At 58.7% G+C, this 17554-nt stretch overlaps 4 protein-coding genes across 7 annotated transcripts; 2 read left to right on the forward strand and 2 right to left on the reverse strand.

The window, feature by feature from the left end:
* Positions 1–27: 27 nt before the first annotated feature.
* Positions 28–5458, forward strand: TLCD3A (TLC domain containing 3A). The gene is made up of 5 exons (XM_083806396.1): positions 28–215; positions 340–423; positions 2359–2572; positions 3102–3197; positions 3586–5458. Exons 1-5 carry the CDS (start codon positions 94–96, stop codon positions 3853–3855), a joined length of 786 nt encoding a protein of 261 aa, XP_083662522.1. The 5' UTR covers positions 28–93; the 3' UTR covers positions 3856–5458.
* Positions 5280–9422, reverse strand: GEMIN4 (gem nuclear organelle associated protein 4). 2 transcript variants are annotated; one of them, XR_014574238.1, is made up of 3 exons: positions 9277–9422; positions 5904–9182; positions 5280–5768 (listed from the first exon to the last, which is right to left on the reverse strand). XR_014574238.1 is itself a non-coding variant. In XM_083806343.1 (2 exons), exons 1-2 carry the CDS (start codon positions 9284–9286, stop codon positions 5998–6000), a joined length of 3195 nt encoding a protein of 1064 aa, XP_083662469.1. In that variant the 5' UTR covers positions 9287–9422; the 3' UTR covers positions 5859–5997. The 2 variants fall into 2 exon arrangements, 1 of the variants encoding a protein (XP_083662469.1); XM_083806343.1 differs by lacking the exon at positions 5280–5768 and having other exon boundaries at positions 5859–9182.
* Positions 9423–9505: 83 nt separating this feature from the next.
* GLOD4 (glyoxalase domain containing 4) lies at positions 9506–15418 on the reverse strand. Of its 2 annotated transcripts, none has more exons than XM_083806394.1 (9): positions 15268–15418; positions 14632–14681; positions 13717–13837; positions 12589–12733; positions 12244–12380; positions 11861–11947; positions 11508–11621; positions 11338–11424; positions 9506–10722 (listed from the first exon to the last, which is right to left on the reverse strand). In XM_083806394.1, exons 1-9 carry the CDS (start codon positions 15355–15357, stop codon positions 10657–10659), a joined length of 897 nt encoding a protein of 298 aa, XP_083662520.1. In that variant the 5' UTR covers positions 15358–15418; the 3' UTR covers positions 9506–10656. The 2 variants fall into 2 exon arrangements, with proteins under 2 accessions (XP_083662520.1, XP_083662521.1); XM_083806395.1 differs by lacking the exon at positions 15268–15418 and adding an exon at positions 15104–15122.
* A 4-nt stretch (positions 15419–15422) lies between these two features.
* MRM3 (mitochondrial rRNA methyltransferase 3) lies at positions 15423–17461 on the forward strand. 2 transcript variants are annotated; one of them, XM_083806376.1, is made up of 4 exons: positions 15423–15677; positions 15769–16013; positions 16421–16588; positions 16777–17461. In XM_083806376.1, the coding sequence occupies exons 1-4, from the start codon at positions 15451–15453 to the stop codon at positions 17340–17342; spliced, it is 1206 nt and encodes a 401-aa protein (XP_083662502.1). In that variant the 5' UTR covers positions 15423–15450; the 3' UTR covers positions 17343–17461. The 2 variants fall into 2 exon arrangements, with proteins under 2 accessions (XP_083662502.1, XP_083662503.1); XM_083806377.1 differs by having other exon boundaries at positions 15436–15641.
* Positions 17462–17554: the final 93 nt, after the last annotated feature.

A 17554-nucleotide genomic window follows, 5' to 3' on the forward strand; every position in this document is an offset into this window, starting at 1 on the left:
GGGGCGGGGCTTGCGTGGGCGGGGCGGGGGGCGGGGCCTCGCGGCGCGCCCCGGCGGCGGGCGGTGGCGGCGGGAGGTGGCGGCGCGGGTCCCATGTGGCGGACGCTCGCCCTCGCCTCCGCCTTCTTCCCGGGGCTCTTCGCCCTCTGCACCCGGGCGCTGCGCTGGGCGGCCCCGGCATGGAGCCTCCGGGAGCGCGTCCTGCTCAGCGGCAGGTACGGGGCTGGGTGGGGAGGGGGGGGGGGGGCCGAGCCCCGGTGCGGCGGCGCCGCCGGTGCCCAACTCGGTGCGATCCGATCGGGGCCCGGCTCTGAGCCGCCTCCTCTCTGCCGCTTGCAGGCTGGTGTCGACGGTCCAAGCCACGATGGCGACGGTGTCGGGGCTCACGGTGGTGCTTAGCTGCGGGGATGTGGTGCGAGACAGGTAACGGGGGGGGGGGGGCACGGGGGGGGCGTCCCCGTTATTGCGAGCCCGCAGCCAGCCGGGGGTGGCTGGAGAGGGGCAGCCCAACGGACCCCGGAGCAGAAATCCCGGGAGGGCGGCCGGCGTTGCTCGGGGAGCTGTCGTGGCCCTTGTGGGGTTTACGGGGCGGCCGCCCCGTGAGGAGCTCCGGGCAGAGCCACCCAGGGCAAGAGGCTTGAAGCCAGGGCTGAGAGCAGCAGAGAAAACGGAGGCAGGGAGAACGTAGCCGTGCCGAGGCAGGGGTGAGCCCTGTGTCGGATTTTGGCTCTTCGCGGTGTAAATCGGCGCAAAGGTTGGCGGTGAGGGCACCTGCACGGAGCCCGGCCGCCAGGTACGCGCCTGAGCATCCTTGTGCCTGCAGAGCATCGAAGCGGCCCCGGGGTCACCGCAGTGCCTCAGGCACACGGGTACAAAAGGTCTCACCTCACTGCAGCAGGGTCCCGATGAGCTAGACCTCGACCCTCTAAAACCCGCCGTGTGGTCAGGGGAACAATCCCGGCCCCGCGGCGAGGAAGGCGGCTGCTGCCAGGAGCCCCCGCGGCTCTGAGCAAAGACGTGGCCAGAGCCCCAAATTTTCCTCGTATCTGGGGGAACCGCAGCACAGCGCTCGGCGGGGAAGGTCTCGGAGAAAGACAGCAAGACAGAGCCAGGAAGCACCACAAGGGCTGCAATAAAACCTGCCAATTTATTTACACAGGCAGAAAAGCATTGTACTGCTGGCGCTGTAATTGCCCTCCGAAGCCCTGGGCAAGTTGTACCAACAAGGGCTGGTCCATCCCCCTCCCTGGGATATCCCCACATTTTGGATATCTTCCTGTCTGAAGTAAGAAATAATTCCTTGTGTGTGTTCCTGAGGCAGCAGGAGAGCAAGAGCGGATTTATTCAGGCCCCGAGCTATGTTTCCGTGAGCAGCAGCGGATTCCCTGCCGGTGGTGGTTTCCCTGCCCCTGCAGCTCCGCTCGGTGCTTTTCGAGGAGCCCGGTCCCCGTGCCGAGCAGGGGTTACTGCAGCCGGGTTGTGCAACCGGGATTCCGACATAGTTTGGGAACAGGCATCTGCGTGCAATTATTTCCCAACAGACAAACGTCTCACAGGGATTTATTGCCTATATTAAACATCTTGCACTTCACTCTCCCGAGTCCGGGCCAGGCGTCTCCAGTTAACTCTGAGGTCTCCAGCTGCGTTCGGACGCTAACCCGGGCTGGGCAGCCGACAGGAACGGCAGGCAGAAGGCACCCAGTCTCAGCGTTTTATTCCCACCAGGTGTTGATTCCGGATGTCCCGGGGGGGCACCGCGTGCTGCAGGGCTGGCAGACGAGCCCTTGATGCGGGGAGGTGCCGTGCACCTGCCCTGCGCAGCTCTCCAGCCCTGGCACACACCTGCCTGCCGGGCTAATCGCCGTGTGTTTGTGCTCGGCCCTGCGGCGCCTGGCACGGCGAGCTGCGACCGGGGCAGTGCCGAGGAAGCGTCCTTGGGGAAGGGGGTGCTGGGCCCCCAAATACTGCAGGGAATGGCTGCGGTCCTGCAGGCCAGACCCTGAGCAGCACCGGGTCCCTGAGGCCCCGGGTTCCTCGGGAGATTGGGATCTCTGTCACTCGTCCCTGTGGCTTTCCTGCCTGATGCAAGGCTGATTGCGTGGCCCTACCAGAAACCTAAAGCCACCGCCTGGATAAACACGTCGCTTCTAGAGCACCGCTCACCTGCTGCCTTCGGGAATTACCTGTCGCTCCCCCTTCACTCCAAGTAGCACGGGTGCAGGAACACAACCCCCGTACTTACTGGCAGATGGGCCCCGGGGTGCTGTCGGGGCGTGCTCTGCCTCGACTCCCCCTCGCCGCAGCGGCAGGCGCGGGTCTCCTCCACCGCCACACCTCCTTGTGCTGCTCCCTCCCCAGGCACTGGCTGGCCGTGGAGTACATCTGGGTCCTCGTTCCCTACATGACCTACGACATCTACGTCATGTACCTCTGCCACTGGCACAAGAGCCTGGAGAAGGGCGTAGCGGAGAAGAAGCACTCGCTGGCCAGCGTGCGGAGCTTCCTGCTGCGGGAGCGGCTCATGGTGACCCACCACCTCTTCATCCTCATCGTGCTCGCCCCCGTCGCCCAGGTAAGGGCTGCGAATGCGGTCCCGCGGGGGTGTCCCTGGGTGTCACCGCGGATGGTGGCATCACAGCGGGTCCTTCCCTTGCCCAACGAGCCTCGTTCCCTGCGTCACTGCCTGTAGCTGCTCCTTGCCTCCTGTCCCCAGATGTCCCTGCCCTGGAGCATGGGGCATGAAGCACAGCCGGGTGTTACCGCGTCCTGCCCCTTGCCCCCAGACAGGGCAGCGTCCTCCTTGCGCCCTCAAAGCTTCCCGTGGAGGAGGGTGCCTCCTTGCTCTTGCGCAGTGCTTTTCTCCCATCTCAGACCGACCTGCAGAGGGTCTCCGCTCACAGGGTTACTTGGCTGGCATCACATTCAGCGCCCGTGCAGCCAAGGCTGTGTCTGGCAAAGCATCGCTGCCTGGCAGGAGGCCTGAGCCCAGGGAGATGCTCAGAGTTAGCTCTCACCCACCTCTCCTGAAACCAGCTGGGCCCTGAGCGCAGAACATGCCATGGCGGGGAGGGCCCCGCGCTCACTGCTGTCTTTATTTGCAGCACTTCAGGGGAGAGCTGGGGGATTTCTTCGTGGGCTGCATCTTCACGGCAGAGCTGAGCACTCCTTTTGTATCGCTGGGCAAAATCCTCATGCAGGTACGCGAGGGGGGGGCCGGGGCTCATCGCAGCCGCCTCGGGGCCGGGCTCACCGGGTGGATGGGCCCCCCCGCTGCCCACGAAGGGGTTCGCAGCCCTTCCCCACCCCGCAGTGCCCCTCTCCCTCACGCAGCAGCATCCCATCCCCTTCCACCTCACCTTCCTGTTCCCTCCAAAGCGCTCCTCCCCATCCGCAGCCACTGGCTGCTCCTCCCCTGCTCCTTCCCGCAGCACCGGGGTGCAGGGGGCTGCGTTTGGAGCCCCTTCCACTCCCCCCTCGCCCAGCTCCTGGCCTGTAGGGCTGCGGGGCAGCACCGGCTCCTGCTGCTGCTGCGTCTCCATGCTCTGAGCACAGCCCTCACCTGCGCGCGCCTTCTTCCTTCCCCAGCTGAAGATGCAGGACACGCTCCTGCACAAGGTGAACGGGATCCTCATCCTGGTGACTTTCTTCCTCTGCCGCATTCTCCTCTTCCCCTTCATGTACGCGGCCTACGCCAGGCAGGCGGGGATCCCCCTGTACCTGGTGCCTTTCCGCATCCCCCTGCACTGCAACATCGCCAACGCCTCCCTCCTCGCCCCGCAGCTCTACTGGTTCGGGCTCATCTGCCGCAAGGCCGCCCGACTCTACGGCCGCTCGCCCGCCGACAAGAGCAGGTAATGGCCGGCAGAGGCAGGCGAGCACGGGGGCTGGAGAAGGGCTGTGTCCCCCCCCCCGGCTCTTCTGCCTCCACGGCCAGCGCTGCAGGGAGCGGTGCGGGGGCAGAGCAGCAGAAGCATCCATACCACGAGGCTGCTCTGGCGTGAGGCGGCCTTGCCAGGCAGCGCCGGCCGCAGCTGGGGGGACTTTCTGGGGGAAGCTTCCTCCCACGTTGCTCCTGCGCCCGGCGTCCTCCCACCCGCAGGGGCCAGCGAGGAGGAGCTCTGCCCCAAGCACGACATTCCCTCTGGGCTTCAGCGCTGTGGCACCAAACTAACGGTTACAGGAGAGGGGCTGGTTACAAATCCCCCCTCTTTGGAGACTGACGCCAGCACGGAGCGAGGCACGGCGCGAAGGGGCCTGCAGAGCAGCGGCGCAGGCGATGCTGGAGCATGCCCAGCCCCACGCGGCAGCGCTGGGGCCGGGGGGAGCCGCGTGCTGTCCCTGCCACTGCTCAGAGCCACTCCTCCAGCTCCAGTTTACGGCCTCCAGCAGGGAGCAGAGCCGTGGTTCTGCACAGCCTGTTCCCAACCTTTACCGACGTTGCCCTTAAGCTACAGCTGCATCCCGCCTCCCGCACGCGCCTCCCTGGTGCGGGGCTCAGACTCACTTCGGGCTCCCCACTTACCCCCCAGGGGCTTCTCACTGCACCTGCCTGACGTGTGCGGCCGGCAGGTGGGGATGGGGTGGCTCCCGTGTCCCCAGCAGGGCTGGAGGGAGAAGTTGACACAACAGGATCCTAAAACGGTTGCTCCTCAGCCCTGCTCACCTCCAGCTGACACCAGCAGCACCCTGTGGGTGCCAGTACAGCCTGAGCTCAGGGTGTAGGGTCCATCCCTCCTGCCCCATCCTGTCCCCCCACAAAAGGAGGCCTGCCAGAAGCAGGGAAGGAACTGGGTCAGTGCAAGAGGAACCAGGAACACCAGAGCAGGGTGCTGAGCCGTGTCCTTGATTGGTTCAGCTCATTCCCACCTTCAGTCCCAGTGGAAATAGGGAAAGGTTTCCCTGCTCGCCCTGCACCATGTCTGCAGCGTGGGGTTAACAAGCCCGGCAGCTGCCCTCCCTTCCCTGGACACAGGGCAAGCCAGCACAGCGCGCTCCTCCCTGCAGCCTCCTGCACACGCCTGGGGTTCCCTCTGCTGCAGGGCAGCTGAGAGCCCCGGTGGCCACTCTGTGCCTTTCATTCCCTCTAAAAGCCAAAAAGAAGGGCCGGAAAGGGCCGGCACTGGGAGACCCGTTTCTTTGGGGTGTCAGGGCTTGTCCCTGCCATGGCTGCACAGGCTGGGAAGAAGACAAGAAAGGGCCCTTTCCAGCACGCAGTCGGTTATTGCAGAAACACTACTGTTACGTTAACTACCGAGACGTTATAACCCGCTTGCTACCCATTACAACTATTTGTATCTTGCTGGTTTTATTACAAATAACGTGCCTTACGTAAAGACAAGAAGGCCAATACGGCATCTCAGTTTGCACTAACGCTGCCCTGTTTACTACCGCACCAACACTGCCCTGTTTACTATTGCACCTATCGGAAGAGACCAATAAATAAAGACTTCTTTCCTCAGTCGCGCCACCGGCTGCTTCTCCCCCACGTGCCGTTCGTTGCTGGGCGGGGAGGCACCAAGGCAGCAGGTTACCCACAGCTGCCCCGGGGCAGCCCACGCCTACTGCCAGAGGTACCTGCCAGCCCCGCAGAGCGCTTGCCTGACTCGCTTTCCCCCCGCCAGCAGCATACGGCAAACACGGCAACCTGCCCGCGACGACAAGGAGAGGGCTGGCGGCAGGGGAGCCGCAGGAAAATGATTTCCCCGATGCCGGAGGCTGCGAAGTCGGAGGCGCAGGACTGACAGCAGTTGTGTTCGCAGCTATTGACGCTGGAAAAAGAAAAAAAAAGAGCTGCTCCCAGCCATCCGTATATGGCCCCTTCGTTGCTTAGGTTAGGAGAGAACACAGCAGGGGGGAAATAAGTTCAAAAGAGAAAAATAGACGAGGTTTATTACAGATCTTACAGCTTTCCACATAGCAGCTCCCCTGCGGCAGGGCCGATGCTCTCCCCTGTTGCCCTCATTAGCTCCTTGTGCTTCCCCTGAGCGAGAGGGCTGCCTAAGCTCCCAGCTTGCTGAGCTTCTGCAGGAGGGTGGCGCGCAGCTCCTCGTCGCCAACGTTGTCCGTGATGGACTCCAGGAAGTGCCTCTCGTTGGCTCTCCGCAGCGCGTTGCTGGGGGACTTGTCGGCGGAGCTGAACGCCTCGTACTGCGAGAGGATCTCCAACGCCACCACCACCAGCGGCTCGCCGCACCCGCTGTCCGGCGGCAGCATGGCGGCGACGTGCAGGAGGTGGCAGAACATCTGGATGCAGACAAAGGACACCTCCTCCGCGGGGCTCCCGTCCTCAGGGGGCTGCGAGGGCGACCCCGCGGCGCTCTTGATGGAGCTCAGCAGGTCCGTGAGGCTGCCGCAGTACAGCTGGACCACGTGGAGCCAAGCGTCTGCCGGCAGCCAGGCGGAGCAGCTGGAGCTGCAGAGGAGCTGGAAGCCCCGCAGGAAGAGCACGGAGAGCTGGAGGTAGCAGGCAAACGGCCGGAGGTTGAGCAGGGGCATGTACTGCACGTACTCCAGCGTGTAGGGCACGTGCAACACTTGCCTCTCCAGCAGGTTTGTGACCACGTGCACGAGCCTCTTCCATTCGCTGTGGCTGCACCAAGGGAGGACCTGTATGAGGGCCACCAGGAAGCCTTTGCTGAAGAGATTCACCTCTTCGGGGTTGTCCACGTTGACCGTGAGGAGCGTCAGCATCGTCTCCCTGAGCGCTGCGGACACGCAGCAACACTCCATCCACGCCAGGAGCCCGCTGCCCGGCCCATAGGCTGGCAAAGACCGGGATGTCCACTCGTCTTCGGGGAGCTTGCAGATCTCAAACAGCGTGGCTGGGACTTCGTTCTTAAAGTGGTCTCTGTAAAACTTCTTCAGACGGAGGCCGACGGTCCAGTCCAGTGACGCCACCTTCCTGTGAAGCCACGCCAGCGACTGGACCCACACCTCAGGGGAGGGAGCAGCTTCTGGTCTTATCGCCTCACAGAGCTGGCCAAGGGTGCTCAGCACCAGGTCTTTGGTCTCCAGTGAAGGGAAGGGCTGGTCCCTGGGCTGACGCCAGTGCTTTGTGTAGCCATCCAGGAGCTTGCAAAGGCTGAGGAGAAGCGGGAACGGGTGGCAGGACTTGATCCAGTCCTCTTCTGGACAGGACTGTATCCCCAAAGCTTTACTGAGGATCTGCAGGCTCAGCTCCGTTTGAGCACAGTCTGATTTCAAATAGGGAAGGACAAGGGCTTTGGTCACCTCTGCAGGTGACACAAGTGGAGCAGCTGAGCTTGGCTGCATGAGAAAGGCCAAAAACTCAAGGAACTGCTCCTTCTCCCTTGCAGTGGAAAGCTTCTCCCATACTGCCTCCTTCAGGCACCGCACCACCAGGCTGCGTGGCCTGCCTGGATCGTCGTGTGTCTCCAGGAAGCTCAGCGCTGGGAGGGAGCAGAGGATTTGCGCAAGGAACTGGTGTGATCCTAGGTTGACAACAGCAAGACTACAAACCTGCTTGATAGTGGCCTCAGGGTACAGCAGAGTGAGCCTGGCCACAGAAGCCACAGCCCTGGTAAGGCCTTCGTCAGACACACTCTTCGTGATCTGGTTGAAAGTCACATTGAGATCCTCCTGGAACCCCTCCACAACCACCTGCAAGCTCAGGGACAGACCTGGTCCTCCCCAAGATGCCAGGACGCCCGAGATCACTTGGTTTTTGTCAGTCAGTGAAAGCTCGCTGTAACATTCCACGATGGCTTTGGTTACTTGCATCTGCATCTCTCGGGCCTCCCTGTCTTGGCAGGATTTGGCAAAGTTCACCAGAGTCTGCAGCAATTTCAGAACTAGCTCTGGCTTCTGGAAGAGCTCTTTGTTTTTCACAAGGCAGTCAACCCAGCCCTCTGAAAAGACCCAGGTCTCTTCAGAAGCAAAGACGGAGCACATCTCCGCGTGCCGGTGCAGCTTTTGCTCGATGATTGTCATGGCAACTGAAGACACGAGGCTGGTGTCTGAATCCTTGCTCTTGTGGCTGGTGCTGATCTCCTTGAGAAAGTCCTCGATGGTCTGTGGCAGCTCGAACGCTTTGTGCGTCTCATCCTTACTCAGGCCTCCACTCTCAGAGAAGCAAACCAGGTTCCTCCTGAAGGTGGTAAGAGCGTCGAGGAGCCGGTAGCTCTCGTAGCAGAGATCCTCCGAGCCGTTCAGGATGCCCTGCAGCTCCTCTCCCCAGGCATGCAGCAAGCTGCAGAGAAAGTCCAAACCCACAAAGAGTTCCTCACGCGAGAGCTTGGCCATGGACGAGAAGCTCACACTTCTCTCAGCCTCCTTCACCTTTTCGTCCAGCGCCCTGTGGTGGTACTGGCTTTCAGCGTCGCTGCTCCAGAGGCTGACCACCGAGCTGACCTTGTCCAGGTACTCCGTGACAGGGAGGGGGCTGCCCTCTGCTGCCAGCTCGGTGAACACCGACAGCAGCTCCACCAGGTTGGCCAAGGCGTAGCACTTCATGCGGGGCAGGGCAATGCTCCTGTAGGTTTCTTTTAACCCCTCTACCAGGACCATGAGCAGGCCGGTGGCAGCAGGAGAGCCACTCAGAGAACCAGGGTCACCCTTGAACCGTTTTGGGGGCTGAAGACCATCGTCCAGAGAGGACTCACCCCCATGCTGATGCACGAGGGTGCTGAACGTAGAGATTGTTCTGTCTTCCTGCCCCTCCTCGTGTCTCATCATCTCCCACCAGACGTCCAGGAAGAACCTGATGTCCGACTGTGACGTCTCGTTCGCGACGTACTGCACCAAGCTCTCCAGCTCGTTCTGGCGCACAGCGCGGGGCAACGCCAGCAGCAGCTGCACAAAATGCCGGGGCTCGCCGAGGGCCTTGACCAGCTCGAAGAGGACGGTGCGGTTAACGTCGGGGATCATCCTTCCCACGGAGAAAAACGCATCCTCCCTCCACTCCTGGTCCAGCGAGGCGGCGGGGGGGGCAGGCAGCAGCACCTTGGCCCAGACGACGGCCACGGCCTCCTTCTTCCAGAGGCTGCCCTGCGGCGGGGAAGGGCAGCGGGCGCCGATCTCCTGCAGGGCGTCGGTGATGGGGGGCCCCACGAGGGGCCACTCGCTTTTGCGCAGCTCGCTCAGCGCCCGCGGCTGGACGAGCCTGGAGGCCAGCAGGAAGGCGCCGTGCAGGATGGCCATCTCCTCGCACACGCCCCAGGGCCCTGCGGAGACACGCGGCGCACCGTTAACCGAGCCCCCCGGGACCGCCTGGACCCCGAACCCCCCCCGGGATCCCCCCGGGACCCCCTCTCCCACCTGGCTCCATGGCGGCGGCGCGGGCAGCCAGCGCCGCGCGCTCCGAGGCCGGTGCAGGCGGCCCCCCCCCGGCGGCTGCCGGCCCGCAGCGGCCCCTGGCGGCGGGGAGGAGGCGCTGCCCGCCCCCCCCCCAGGAGATTTCGGTTTGCCTCAAGGCGTCGAGGCGGAATTTAGGGGAAATCTGCCCGAAAAGGGCGCGGCGGGGGGCTGGAAGGACAGGAGGCGCAGCCTCGTCACGAATCACCTTTATTCATGTAAAAGGCCGACTGCCAGCGCAGCTCAGGCTCAGCCTGATCACTCTGTGATTCAGTCAACTGCATCAGAAAGGTAAACCAAAATCACAGCGAGGGCTTTCCTCCCCCCCTTTAAACTCAGCACATTCGCTACAGGCACCGACACGTCCCAGTGATTGCTCACCCTGTTGACTTTTGCCTGCTTTTTCTGTGAAACTGAAGGCTTTCTCCAAGAAAGGTTAAAAACCAGGCAGCGCACCCGACACGCACCGTGTGGGTAATCACCCCCCACACCCCCAATTCTTGTTCCACTAGCAAAAGCCGAGTGATTTCATTCTGATGGAATATCCCTTGGACTCTTATTTCCGAGGGTAATTCCACAGCAAAGCTAATTACAAAACCATTACATACTTATTTCGAGCTGCCCGCTGGCGCCTCGGCGGAACGCACAGCGCGGTTACACGCCCGGAACCTGAGACGCTCCGCGTGCAGGAGCCCAGAGCAACCTTGTGCAGCACAATCCCAGTGAGATCCACCACAGGCTTCTCGAGCGAACACCTCACCTTGGAAGCTGGGGAACACCTTGGCACGGAGCTGCTGCTTGTTCCAGACCAGCAGAGCCGCATGCTTCAACACGATAAGGACTGTGCTCTCAGGGAGGCGTTCGCTCCGACAGCCGAAGTGCTCGAGTGGTCCATGAGTCCCCTCCCCTCACCTGGCACCTCACCACCAAAGCGGGGTCTTTGCAACGGCTGCCTGAAAGTCTCTGCCCTAAACCGCAAATCGGGACAGCTAAAGCCCATTAATTACACAACTGGATATTCTAATTAATCTAGCAGGCTCTTTTTCAAGTATAATCACCCCAGGAATACGTAAGGCTCTCCTCCTAGCTGATGGCTCCTGTTCGGGAGCCACATGCCCAACCTATTCCTTAATTTTCACCCAAGTATGGAGCAGCACATGACATTTGCTTGAAAGGAGAGAGCAGCAACAAGAGATACAAGCGTAAAACAAACAAAAAAAACGCATGGGACATTACTGCGCCCTCCCACTTGAAGGGGCAATGCAACACGTCACAGATGATTGGCATTTTGCTCAGACAAAAACCAAGGCACGAATGACCAGCCAGCCCTGCCTCTTTCTCCAGCTAAGCAGACGCCTTCTTCTTCTTTTGCGCAGCAAACCACGAGTCACTCTTGTCTGCTTCCATGGCCTGCACAAAGAAAAGCACGAACATGTTCAGAACTGCAGCTGAGTCAGCCAAACGCCTGGCTGCCCACACTCGGTCCTACAAAACCGGATTGATTGGGAGAAACTCTAATCCCGGGGAAAGCTATGCTGATGGAGAAACTATTTTGTACATATACTAGCAATGAAAACGGGCACTGAAAACCAACGTTCTCTGCTGCTGCAAAAACAGATGATTTGGTAATACGGCAATAAAACAGGAAGAGTTTCAACATCCTCCCACAGAGCTCATGCTCTACCAGAGCCCCTCAGCAGGGTGTTCATCTGCACTGATGTTACCGCTGCAATTCACAAGTCATTTTTCATAAGGTACACGAGTGCTGCTGGCAAGTCCAACAGGACACACCACCGCCAGCTGCCCTGAGAGCGAGGCCAGAGAACATTGTCTAGCTGGGACACTGAAGTGAACTTTAAAAATTGATTTGTTTTCTTTAGTAGGACAGCAGCTCGAGCTAAGCCACTGTATCACTTGCTTCTCATAAAACTCCAGGTGGAACTAAAAGGAGCCTTTGTGGCAAGAAAATTAGATTCTACAAGTGTCTCTAATCAGGATGAAAATAAATGTCAGTCTATTACTTACATCATCTAACAGTTTGTCACCATTAGGATCCACCTTGGACAGATCTCTAAACGCTTCGTCTCCCACAAAACAGATTTCATGGCCATCCTAAACCAAATTTGACAGCAGGTAAGTTAGAAAACTGGGAGAGTGAAATTGGAATTGAGTTTATTATTTCCAGTACTACTCACAGGATCAGCCAGAATAATCACTTGCACTGTAGCTTTGCCGGGTGTGTCCAAGCTAACCAGAGGTGTTAAAATTTTCTGATTCTCCTTTTTCATCAGTGCTTCGATGTTTGGCAACTTAAACAGAAAACAAACAACGTCAACCCCAGTCAGATGAAGCTCACAAGCAGTCAGGTTGTTCTCATCTACAGTTTCCTGTTACGTGCAACTTAATTGCATTCCTACCGCCAGAAATATAACCAAGTTATCTGTTCAGTGTTATTTTGTGCACATCTGAGATACTTTGCTAATACTAGAACTTAATCTCTCACTAGTCAGCTGGATGACAATAAGAGCAAGGGAAGTGTGATTACTACCTCTTCCTTTGCACAGGAAAAGGCAATCCGCCCAAACGCTGTCCCGTGATCCACTGCTCCTCCAACGGTCTTCAGCTCCAGCTTACACTGAAAGAAAACAAGAGAGCCTAACTTGCACGGACCTCCAGCTTTTCACTGTGGCTGACAATTTCAACATTGCCCATCCAAGTATTACCCAATGAGCCAGAATCACTCAGAGCAAACCCTAGCTTTTAGCTGCAAAATGCAGTTATGAGCCCCAATGATTTAATTTCAGTGCAAAGAGTTAAGTTCACAGTTGCTTTTATCTAGAGATTTTTTTCCTTTAAGACTTTGTTCTCACAAAACGAGAGATTCCTATGACACACAACTCTTAAAGAATTGGAAAGTTTTCCAGGACTAACCTGGTTATCCGCGTAGCCTAGCAAGACCCTTTGTTTTTCCTCATCCTTCTCATATATTTTCATCCCAAGCAAATCAGACCAGTAGCTAACGGACTTATGCAGATCGGAGACACCCAAGGTTACCTTCAGCACAGGATCTGTAAGATTGCAGTAACTGAGCATTAGTTACAAATACATTGCAGTTGTAAACTTGCGGTTTTACCTTCTTGAGAAGAAAAGCAACCGAGAAATAATAAAAATACATTCCTGTTCCATAAAATGCCAGAGACAAATGCACAGCCAATTCTAATACCCCACTCACAAATCTCTTTAGAACACAAAGAAGAGCGAGTGTGTACGTTTCACCTGGCTTTAGCTGTTCCTTGTCTTCCAGGTAGAACTTGTAACCACCAGGTGCTTCGGTTTCAAAAACACCAGCTGTGACTTCCTTGAGGGGCCACCCCATCTTCTTTGCGTTGCTCACAGCCTGGCTGGACACAAGGGTTATGCCCTGCCAAGAACAGGACAGACATGCACAATTCCCTGGAGCAACAACGGCCATGGAGCCACTTGCCCAGCCGCACTAACACTGCGCCTCCCCGTCATGTGCACCTGTGGGGAGAACTCACTCTGCATCGCTTTCACCCTCGGGGCCCCACTGGCCACAATCGTTGCTCCAACCTGTGCTTGTGGTCAAGGAGATCTGACCATCGCAGACAGGGTGGATAGTGCTAAGTCCTACTTTTCAATAGTCTGCCTCTACAAACGACCAGAAACAAACCGGATTACTTTCTATAGCAGATGCACCCCACGATCTCCTGAGAAGCAGGTATCTCGCTCCTAGAAAATAAGCTTATTCTAAGCTTGCACCTCCCATATATGTGGAATGCATTACTCTAGCCCTCTTTCACAACAAAGGAAAAGGCATTTAAAAGTCTGAGTCAATGCAATGTACAGAAAAAAAAATAATCAAGTTCCTAACTGTTCTACCAGATTGGGCAGGTATTTGTTGTCCACTACCTGTTTCTTGACAGCTTTCAAACTGGGGGAAGAATATTAGCTCAGGGGAAACAATAAGCAAATACACTACAAATTTTTGTAGAAGAAATGAGATCTTTGCTGACTATCAGCTAGTAAAAAAAAAAACAAAAAAACACAAGGAAATATATAATAACAAATAGAAGTATGTTTTTCTACAGCATGATCCTTCTTAGCAAATCATTTCAGGTTGGATCTGCCAGCAAACATCAGCCGTCCTACGCACAGCAACCACGAACTGGGAAGTGCTCAAGGAAGCCTTTCCCGGACCCTAAGTGAACACAAAGCTGCTCTACTTTTTGCTCTTCCAGTTTGGAGACAACTACAAAAGCAAGAATAAAAAGTGTCAAACAGTATAAAAAACAACTGTTCCAAGCTACGTATGGAATAGACTCCTAAACAAAAAATAAAAAAGCTTATCATAAGGATAGAGATTTTGCTAAGTTTGGCACTTACCAAAAAGTCATTGCCAAGGCGATATTCTCCAATACCGTAGTTGTAAGTCAATTCTGCAACAAAGTGATTGTCTTCTGGCCCGTAGCCCACCATTGTTTTGCTCCATTTTCCATCATAAGGGCTAGAACATCCACATTTATTTTTAGTGAATATGAGAAATAAACACCAAGAATTGCAAGCATTAATATTTCAACAAAGAGCTGCATTTCTAGAACAAAGGCCACAGCCAATCTGGTGCCACAGCACCAATCCGGTGCCCCCCCGTTAAGCGAGCAGGAGGTGATGCTTTGAAGAGTTCTTGGGGCAGCTCGTGGCGACCCTGCAGCATGCAGCAGACACCTTCCCACCCCCGGGAGCCGTACTCTTAGGCTGTTGCTCCTGCTCGGGTGACAGAGCCAATTCTACCTGCTAACACCTCACATGCTGCTCGTGCCCGCTTCTCCTCGGCTGGAATGACAGGAGCACAGAATCACAGAACCATCTAGGTTGGAAGAGACCTCCAAGATCATCTAGTCCAACCTCTGACAGAGCAGGAAAAGAAAGCAGTGACAGGCTGCAAGAGTGCTGTCATCCATGGGAAGGGGGCTGACAGAAGCCTCGGGGGCTGCCAGTATGGATTTTTCACTCAAGCCTTGTGTCTATAAGGCAGTAGATAACTGAGTGTAATTCTGAGTGTAAGTTCAAGAACAATTTTACGATGGAGGATCAGTGTTACATTGCAGATGTAACGCGGCAATATTTGTGTTCCAATGTAAACCCTCTATCTACACACAATGCCAGCACTGCCAATTGCAAGGGAAGAATTTTTTTTAAAAACCCCTAACTTACACAAAAAGCACTGACACGTAGCCAGCCACAACTGACAGAGGGTTTACAAGAAACGAGACCTCAGCGCAGGGGATGCGCGGCACTCACCCGTTGCAGCTGGCCTTACAGCCCTCCTCAAACTCCTCGTGCCTCAGAACCTGGCGGGGAGGAAAGAAAACGGTTAAGTGGGGCCTCCGGAAGGAGAACCCGGGCTGAGGAGAACCCGGGCTGAGGAGAACCCAGGCTGAGGAGAACCCCGGGCCGAGGAGAACCCCGGGCCGAGGAGAACCCCGGGCCGAGGAGAACCCCGGGCCGAGGAGAACCCCGGGCCGAGGAGAACCCCGGGCCGAGGAGAACCCCGGGCCGAGGAGAACCCCGGGCCGAGGAGAACCCCGGGCCGAGGAGAACCCCGGGCCGAGGAGAACCCCGGGCCGAGGAGAACCCCGGGCCGAGGAGAACCCCGGGCCGAGGAGAACCCCGGGCCGAGGAGAACCCCGGGCCGAGGAGAACCCCGGGCCGAGGAGAACCCCGGGCCGAGGAGAACCCGGGCCGAGGAGAACCCGGGCTGAGGAGAACCCACGGCTCTGCCCGGGGTGCCGGGCAGGCACCGTCCTCCCGTCAGGGGCCGCTCCCGTCAGGGGCCGCTCCCGTCAGGGGCCGCTCCCGTCAGGGGCCGCTCGCGCTTCCCGCCCTCGGGGGCCGCGCGCGCTTCCCGCCCTCGGGGGCCGCGCCCCCCGCGCTCACGCTCATGCCCAGCAGCTGGCGGTAGAAGCGCGCGCTGCGCGGGCGGTCGCCCACTTTGAAGACGAAGTGCAGCGCCCGCCGCGCCCCCATGGCCCCGCCGCCGCCGCTCGCCGCCGTCCCCGCGCGATGACGTCACGGCGCAGCGCTGACGGGCTTGGGGGGGGGGGAAGGGGGTGCCGCAAGATGGCGGCGCTGGGGCTCGGGCGGGCGGCGGGGCGCGGCGGGGCGGGGGCGGCGAGGGGGCGGCGCTGGGTGCGGGCGCTGAGGCGGAGCCCGGTGCGGGTCCTGCCGCCGCGGGAGGAGCCGGCTGAGGAGCGGCGGAGCCCGGTGGGGCCGCCGGCCGTGGAGCGGAGCTCGGCCGGGCCGGGGCTGTGGTACGAGAAGGCGGCGCCCGGCGACAGGAGGCTGGGGTGAGGCGCGGCCCGCGGGCGCCCGTGAGGCGGTGCCGGGGGTCCCCGCCGCCTTCCTCCCCTCACGTTTTTCTCCCCTCCTCGCCCCCAGGAAGGTGGTGACCGTCGCCAAGTCGCGGAGCTTTCGGGATCGGCACGGGAAGGTGCTGCTGGAGGGGCTGCGGCTCGTCAGGGACGCGCTGGAGGCCGGGGCCGTGCCGCAGAGTTTGTTCTTCAGCTCGGCCGGGCACCTGAAGGAGCTGCCCGAGGCGCGGCTAAAGGGAGCCAGCTTGGTGAAGGTGAAGTTTGAGGAGATCAGGAGCTGGTCTGACGTCGTAACGCCGCAGGGGGTTATAGGTGAGTTGCCTTAGGAGCCATCGCAGCAGCGTTCAAAGGGAAACTGATCCTGCACTCAGTAAGGGGATAACAACCATCTCTGCACTGGCGTCTCCTAGGCAGGCCGGCACTGTGTCAGGAGCGGCATGGTTTGCGAGCTCTCTTCTTTCTGGCCTGCTGCGATGACTGGGAAAGTGGCTGCTAGAGCCAGCAGAGGTGCTAATGCGCGTTTTTAATAGCACGGTGCTCACGCTCCGCTGGGAAACAGTTCTCGCTGTGAAGTGACAAACTCCTCACAAACTTCCTTTAAGCAGCGTTTTTCCTAAGGCTTTCTCTAGCTCATCTTCAGGGAAACCTGGGTCAGCTAAGACACAGTCCTCTGCTCGGCATGCGCTACCCAGAAGCTCATCAGCACTTTGTCTCCTCAGGGATCTTTTCCAAGCCTGACCCTGCCAAGATGTCTTACCCCGCTGCTCAGCTCGCCAGCTCAGTGCCGGTGGTCCTCATCTGCGACAACATCCGGGATCCAGGCAACCTGGGCACTGTTCTGAGGTCTGCAGCCGGAGCAGGGTGTGAAAAAGTGCTGCTCACCAAAGGTGAGAGCCTTTCTCTGGGGGAAAAAGCGCTTAGTGTGACAAATGTGGGGGAGGGCAGGTGCTTAAAGATGTTGGTCCATGGAGTTTCTAAGCAGTGTCAAGCACAGACAGGTTTCACTGTGGGCAGCACTTTCTGAGCCTTTGTCAGGGCTGCTGCACTGTCACTGTTTTCCTCCCCTCTTTCTCAGGGTGTGTGGACCCATGGGAGCCAAAGGTGCTTCGTGCAGGCATGGGAGCTCACTTTCGCATTCCCATCATCGCCAACCTGGACTGGGAATCTGTCCCCAGCAACCTCCCTGCCGGCGTCCAGGTCTGCGTGGCCGACCACAAAGACCCGGGCGCTCAGGCCGAGGCAGAGCCCGTGTGGCAGGGAGCCGGCAGGCCTGGCTCCGCTTCTGGCAGCCCCAAGGCTCCCGTAAAATGCAAACCCAAGGCTGCTCCTCCCGAACGCGAGGATGGGGAGGGAACGGCGGGTGGCTGCGCCCCGGAGCTCGCCGCACAGTATTACTACGAGAGCTGGATCCGGGCTCCAGCGGCGGTGGTGGTTGGCGGAGAGACCCACGGCCTGAGCCCGGACGCGCTTCACCTCACAGCCAGCACGGGTGGGAAGAGACTGGTCATCCCCATGGTGCCTGGCGTGGACAGCCTCAACTCCGCCGTAGCTGCTGCCATCGTGCTGTTTGAAGGGAGGAGGCAGTTGCTGCAGAGGAACAAGCAGGAAGACAAAAGGCAGAAGTTCCCTGTAGGGGGCTGAACCGCCGAGACTTGGGTGCTGAAGCAGCATCTTCTCCCTTTGGCACTCCCCAGAGGAGTTAATAAAATAGCAGCTTGGTCTGTTTGGTTTGTAATAAACAAGTAAATTATGTCAATAAACAGCTCTGGCAGAGGCGGGGCCAGCCCCACTTGCTCCATGCAAGTTCAAGTGAAACGTGAGCGGATTCGGGGCCCCAGCTTACCTGTCTGTGT

This window comes from Anser anser (assembly GCF_964211835.1).
Source record: "Anser anser genome assembly, chromosome: 20".
Taxonomy (NCBI): Eukaryota; Metazoa; Chordata; class Aves; order Anseriformes; family Anatidae; genus Anser; species Anser anser.